This window comes from Microtus pennsylvanicus, chromosome 1 (genome assembly GCF_037038515.1).
Source record: "Microtus pennsylvanicus isolate mMicPen1 chromosome 1, mMicPen1.hap1, whole genome shotgun sequence".
NCBI lineage: Eukaryota > Metazoa > Chordata > Mammalia > Rodentia > Cricetidae > Microtus > Microtus pennsylvanicus.
The window spans coordinates 114,969,737-114,976,503 of NC_134579.1; the positions used below are offsets into that span (position 1 = coordinate 114,969,737).

A 6,767-nucleotide genomic window follows, 5' to 3' on the forward strand; every position below is an offset into this window, starting at 1 on the left:
GGCGGCTCTGAGACCCAGGCCTTTGCTGAGCTGTCCTCATGTTGGTGCTGGGGTATAGAACGGGGTATCTGGGTTAGGGAAGTTTACTGGCTGATGGAATGTGTTTGAACTTCGTTGCAGAGTCATTTTCTACAGTGTAAAGAGGACAACCCAGACTTCGATGGAGTGGATTGTGCAATTTTTGAGTCCCCATACCCAATGACAATGGCACTTTCTGTTCTAGTAACCATAGAGATGTGTAATGCCCTCAACAGGTCAGTAAGTCTTGTAGGCTGAGGGTTTATGGGTGGTCATGGCTGGTAAAGCTCTTCCTCCCAGAAAAGGATGGGTTTTGCTTGTTTTTGTTTGTTTGTTTAATTTCTATGTTATGTTCATTGGTGTTTTGCCATGGGTGTCAGGACCCCTGGAACTGGAGTTACAGACAGTTGTTACTTGCCATGTGGCCACTGGAAATTTACCCTGGTCTGGAAGAGCAGCCAGTGCTTATCACCCCTCAGCCATCTCTAGCCCGAAAAGGACAGTTTTAAGCAAGTAGGGGTTCTTGTCACCACAAGTCCTGCTATGGCAGGGTTTAAGAAAGGGACCAGTAGTCTCAGCTATGCCTGTACCTCTGAGAAAACAAGAGGTTCCATCCAACTGAGCCACTGACAAAAGTTTCCAAATGACTGTCTTTGGCCAGTACCAGCAACTTTGAGCCAGCTGAGATGGACCTGCTGCACTGAAGCCTACAGTTCTCCTCCCCCCCCCCCCCCCCCAACCCAGGTCTTAGAGTTAGGTTAGCGTGAGTTGCCAAAGCTACCTTACTAACTAGCCCCCTTTGTGTCACTGACATGAGCCTTTGCATCTGGTGAAGTCATCTCTCTTCTGTCTTGCAGCTTGTCTGAAAACCAGTCCTTGCTGAGGATGCCCCCCTGGGAGAATATTTGGCTCGTGGGTTCTATCTGCTTGTCCATGTCACTTCACTTCCTGATCCTCTACGTGGAACCTTTGCCAGTGAGTCATTGTGGACCCTAGGCTGGGTTTGGTGTGGTTCCTCTCTGGCCTGTCCAGAAACTTGACATGGTCTTCTTTGTCTCAGCTCATCTTCCAAATCACACCGCTGAATCTGACCCAATGGCTGATGGTGCTGAAAATCTCCTTGCCTGTGATCCTCATGGACGAGACTCTCAAGTTTGTGGCCCGAAACTACCTGGAACCCGGTAAAGAGTGTGTGCAGCCTGCCACCAAATCCTCCTGCTCGCTGTCGGCATGCACCGATGGCATTTCCTGGCCGTTTGTGCTGCTCATTATGCCCCTGGTGGTCTGGGTCTACAGCACAGACACTAACTTTAGTGATATGTTCTGGTCTTGACTGACAGCGCTACATACAGAAGATGTTTAACTTAATCAATTAATTTTTTTTTTATTGTTTAAAGCAACTGTCTATTTCTGCTGAATTTTCACATGAACATATTGGCTGGTGAAGGAGGTTTCATATTCTAGATTTGTTTTGCTTTTTCTGACTCCAGTGGGACAAGATTTTCCTTTTTTATATACACATAATTAAAGTGTCCATTGACATGTACAGAGAACTAACACTATTTTATGCAGATATTTTTTTGTAGATGAAAAAGCATGTACAGTGTTCTGTTTAATACTCATACTTGTACAAAGATAGTTGAGCCAGCAGACATTGTCAGCAAATTAATTGGCAGCAGACTCTAGGAAATGAATGTGTGTGGTTTTTAAAAGAAAAAAAAACTAAATAGCATGTATTGTGTCCTTTGCATGATTCTCTGGATTTAATTTGATATCACAGTCTAATTTTTATTCATAAGCCAATTTTTCTGCACTGAGCAGAGTCCTGCTACCTCAGTCAGTATTTTTGGTTTGCCACTTCCTGCACCCTCAGCCTCTGTCACCCCCAGCCCACCCCAGCCCGCTCGGCTTCTTCTGTAGGTCTGATGGTTCTGTTTACATCCGTCTTCACGAGAGGTTTGCCTGTTCTCGCTTGTGCAGAAAACATTGCTCCAGATTCAATCGAATGGGTTTCTGTCCCTTTGCCTAGTTTTTAAGGTTATTTATTTAAATGTCTAATGTATTTTATTGTAACAGACATTGTTTTTGCCAACATTGCCTATTCAGTGGCACTTCACAATCTAGTTTAAAAGAAAAATAAAACATTTTAAATGGACAGAGAAAAATAACTGTCTTGTTCTTAATGGCCTGCCTTGAACTATCTATAATCAGTTCAGATTTCTCAGCTTAGAGCCTTAGTTTTCCTGTTCCTGAGGGGAAGGATCCTGTTCTGCTGCATAGTAGGATTTTATTTGTGATGTATAGGCACGATCTTCACGTGATAGACATTTATACAAGTTTCTGCTGGCCTGTTGTATGTAGCCTGGTATAAGGGCAAGTGTGTGTGTATGTGTGTGTATGTTTTGTAAAATCTGTAAATAGCACATGACCAAATGAACATATTGTATAGAACTATTTTTATTTGAATGTGGCACTAACCACCACGACTCTGATGAACGTTTGCGCATGTTCAAGGTCAGTCTTAACGGCAGTGTGAGTCATTAACAGTCCTAACTGTGGTGTTTTCCTCCAATGCCTTCCAACATCCATCAACTAACGTGAGTATCTTCTCTGTGGGATTGGGGTGCTGTGGCCTGTGTACAGGTGATGCCACTGAATGAAATGGCCCCTGTTGCTAGTGGGCTGCATGGCTCCTTTGCCCACCAGGCAGCCACTTCGTAAGGAAACAGGGATGCCAGCTGCTCACTACACAGACTCCAGCATAGACAATGGTTTTTTGTTTTTTTTTTGGTTTTTCGAGACAGGGTTTCTCTGGTTTTGGAGCCTGTCCTGGAACTAGCTCTTGTAGACCAGGCTGGTCTCGAACTCACAGAGATCCGCCTGCCTCTGCCTCCTGAGTGCTGGGATTAAAGGCGTGCGCCACCACCGCCCGGCTAGACAATGATTTTTGTGAGTTGTGGGGAAGAGGCTCTTGTGACCTGGCTGACCTCAAGCTGAAGGAGCTGTGCCACCTCCGGTGCCAAACATGTCCCAAGGCTTTGGATTTTCACTGGCTACAGATAGATAACTGATTCTATAGGAAATTTTGTCACCTTTATAGGATATGTCTTAGTGAGAGTGGCCATTAAACCAACCTCCTGGTATGAACTAGCTCTTAGTTGCACACGGCAGAGAGGCAAGCAAGAGAAAGTGCCTGGTTCTAAAGGAACACAGCAACCAACTCTTGTTCAAGTGAGAGAACTCTGGGTGCTGCAGGGAGTAATGATTCTCAGGAAAAAGGCAAGTTTTTGCCATTTTTGGATGTCATAAGTGTTGAAATGATTGAGTGGATCAAACACAGAAGTGTAGCTGAGCAGGACAGACGGTTAGAACCCTGAGAGGCCGAGTCAGTCTGCTGATCCTCCTCGGTTCAATGACGTCTCCAAATATGTTCGCATCCTTGATGGTACTGTGGTCCTTAACATCCACAGAGACTATTTGGGCAACCAGGTCAACACCAACAGATGAACAGTTTAGATCACTGCTTCCCTGAGCCAGGAATACTTGGTACCAAGGCCAACAGCATTGTCCCAGCCCACAGACAGCCTTACTCTCACCCAGCACCTTCAAGAGGGGACAGCAGTACATGGTTGGGCAATGCTGTCCTCAACCCAACAGAACAGTCTAACCTGGAACTCAGCTTTGAGGTTTTCTTGAGTAACCTCTTGGTACAGCTGTATCAAAGGTTCAGCCCTGCAGCCCACTCAGCAAAATGCAGGCGATGCATTCCCCAGAAGCTAGGGTGCTGCCAGGGCTGGGGAAGGCCCGTCACCTCACAGCAACTGCACCATATAGCATCCTTAAACTAGGGTCTCAGCCCAGCAGTGTCACAGACCTCAGGAACATCTTAAGACCACAGCACTGGCTCAGTGCCTACAATGTCCATAAGCCAAGAGGCAGAGGCATGGTTGCCCTTTGCCATGCATGAGCTACCAAATTTCCTCAAGAGCAACCCTTGCAGTTGAAAAAGCCTTCCAACCTTTCAAGCAGAGCTGAGCCTGCTGTCATGGAGATGAGGGGGGAGCAGGAAGGCCTTCCCCACCTGGTGCCATGCCACTCTGCTCCACCTGCCTCACTCTGCATGGCTGCTGAGATCTCCGCTCCCACTGCCCTCATACCTGACACGCCTTATAGTTTCTGCCTTGTGGGGCTTTGTTAGGAGCTGGCGGCAGCAGGAAGCACAAGGGCAGTCACCAAGCCACTGCTTGTAGATCTGACGGGCAGCACGTAGGACACTTAGTTAGAAATGCTGGTCTTTCTGTCTGTCTCTGTTGGTGTCTTGGGAAGTTGTTCTAACATTGCTCTATATTTCAAGAAGCTGATTTCCTCTCTCTTTCCTTTTCAGCAATACTGGAGTAACCGCTTCCTAAACCATTTGCAGAAATGTAAGGGTGTTCGGGTGCGTGCATGTGCGTTGTTAGCAACACATCTACCAGCCCTCTGCATGACTGATGTTGGGGAAAAGAAAACTAGAAACAGTTCCCAACTCACTGTGTGATGTGGAGGAAATGTGTATTACCAGTGGGGTTTTAGCTGTTTAATCAAAATAATAACGTGTACAATTTAGCATAAAGAATCAGAGAGCCTCTCCAGAGAAGTTTGGTTTCTTTGCTGAAAGAAGAATGAGGTTCTGAAACCTTATCCAAGAATAGAAGCCATCAGCCAAGTCTCCATATTTCTCTACAAAATGTCATAGCCTCTATAGCTGTATGATAATTGTAATGCATGCCTTCAGTTGTAAGCAGCCAGATTGCTCTACAGTGACATTGAAACATGCTTTCTAATTGGCCCTGTACAGTTTGCTTATTTATAAATTTAATTAAAACACTACAGCTGTTGAATGGTTACAACATAGGCCTCCGGTCCTAACTTCAGTTGTTTTCTGGGTGTGCAGCCAGCTGTTTCACACTGTATTAATGTAATTTATTTAATGAACTCAGAAGCAGTAGACAGATGTTGGTGCGATACAAGTATTGTGTGCATTTATTGTAATAAAGTGCTCAGCGTCAGCTCACAGCTTCTCACGGCGCATGTTTGACTGTAGCCTGAAATAGAGGTCAGTTTCTCTCTGTGCTAGTAACAGACATGATTTCAGGTAAATAAATCTATTCTACGGTAAACCCTCAGCGTAGCGGTGGCTGTTTTATAGGACGGTGGGGATGGGCGCCAAGGTCCCTCCTGTCAGACTAGTACTCAACCAGGAGGGAAGCAGAGTGTATGTCACTCAGTAGAAAACGGGCCTTATTGGTTCTCAGAGTAGGAAGAGGAGACTGCACACCTCACCTGCCTGACTGCAGAGCAACCATGCAGTCACCTTCTGAGACACAGACAAGTAGACCTGAACGGATCCAGAATTCATCCCTTTTTTGCTTGGAGTGAGCCTGTTCCCTAAAATGATCTTTACTCATTCCGTGATGTCACCTAACAGAAAACTTAGCTCTTGAAATACAGGAGAACCCCTTGACAACAATGAATACCAAAGGCCAGCAAGATGGTTCAGCAGATAATTTGCCACGTAAGCCTGGAGTTTGATTCCCAGAACCAATGGTAGAAAGAACTGACTCCATCACGAAGTTGTCCCCTAATCTCCACACATTCGGGATGATGAACCTGGAAGTATTCATGACTAACACTTCAGAATAACAATCTTACTGTCACCACCAAATAAGACTCAAGAAATTTCTCCAAATGAACAGTCTTGCTATGCAATCTAAGCTGGCTTGGAACTCCACATGCCTCTGCCTCCTGAGTGCTAGGTGTGTGCATCATGGCTGCCTAGCACAAACAGCCATCCTGTTCTAGTAACATTTAATAACTTCAAATTACAGATGTTGAGGATAATGAGTTTTGTTGGGTTTTTTGTTTGTTTTTTTCGAGACCGGGTTGAGGATAACGGTTTTATTCTAATAGGTTCATCCTAACATGGGAGCAGATAAGTGTGCCAGTAAGTTAGTGCCACTCAAGCTCAGTGTGGTGTTGGCCTTAGACTCAGTCTAGTGCAAATGGGTCGGAAGATTTTAAAGCCCAAGCTGTACATTCTGGGAGAAAAATGCTATCCCCTGTCAGCTGTCTGCTGTGAACCTCCATAGTTTGTGGGAAAGCGTTGCCCCTGGAGAACAACTGGACCCAGCAGGTCCACTCTAGGCCCCCAGGAAAGCCTCGTAGAGCTACAGCACTATCTGTAGGACAAAAGTAGAGCTGCAGGAAGCTTGGAGCAGACAAACCAGATTGAGTCAGAGCTCAGGGTCAACCCAGACCCAATGCCCAAAGCTCTAGGCCTCGACACGAAGCCTCTCGCCACCTCAAAGTTTTCTAAATACAAAGAGGAAACTTGGCTTTTCTTGGCATGACCTGGACCCCTGGGAGAGAGACAAAATCTGTACACTTCATCTTAGCCAAGGGTGATTAGAATCTACACTAGAGTCAAGAAAACAGGTTTCTCATACACTGAACAGAGAACCAGTTTCTATACTGGCGTAACAAGTATTTGCCACATCTGACCAATCTTTGCGGTTTTGCTTATCTGTGTACCCCAGTTCTTTTGTTTCATTTTGTTCTTCAGTCTCAGACTGTGGCTCAGGTTGGCCTGGAACTCTACAGTATCCAGGCTTCCTCTGCCTGGATTCAGAACTCAGAACCGTCTGCCCACCACCTGGCCCCAATTTTTTCTTTTTTAATCTTTATGTATACAGTGTTCTGCCTGCATGTGT

At 45.6% G+C, this 6,767-nt stretch overlaps 1 protein-coding gene across 2 annotated transcripts in view; it reads left to right on the forward strand.

Moving 5' to 3' along the window:
• The window catches only part of Atp2a2 (ATPase sarcoplasmic/endoplasmic reticulum Ca2+ transporting 2), a 42,800-nt gene extending 37,729 nt beyond the window's left edge, over positions 1-5,071 (forward strand). The window contains exons 18-21 of one of the 2 annotated variants that reach the window (XR_012911327.1): positions 121-254; positions 876-993; positions 1,079-2,615; positions 4,403-5,071. Coding sequence is in view for 1 of the 2 variants with exons in the window: in XM_075979891.1 (XP_075836006.1) it covers positions 121-254; positions 876-993; positions 1,079-1,199; positions 4,403-4,416 (387 nt within the window). In the remaining variant the exon portion in view is untranslated. The remainder of the gene's footprint in view (positions 1-120; positions 255-875; positions 994-1,078; positions 2,616-4,402) is intronic. The other variant, XM_075979891.1, reaches the window with a different exon arrangement.
• Positions 5,072-6,767: the final 1,696 nt, after the last annotated feature.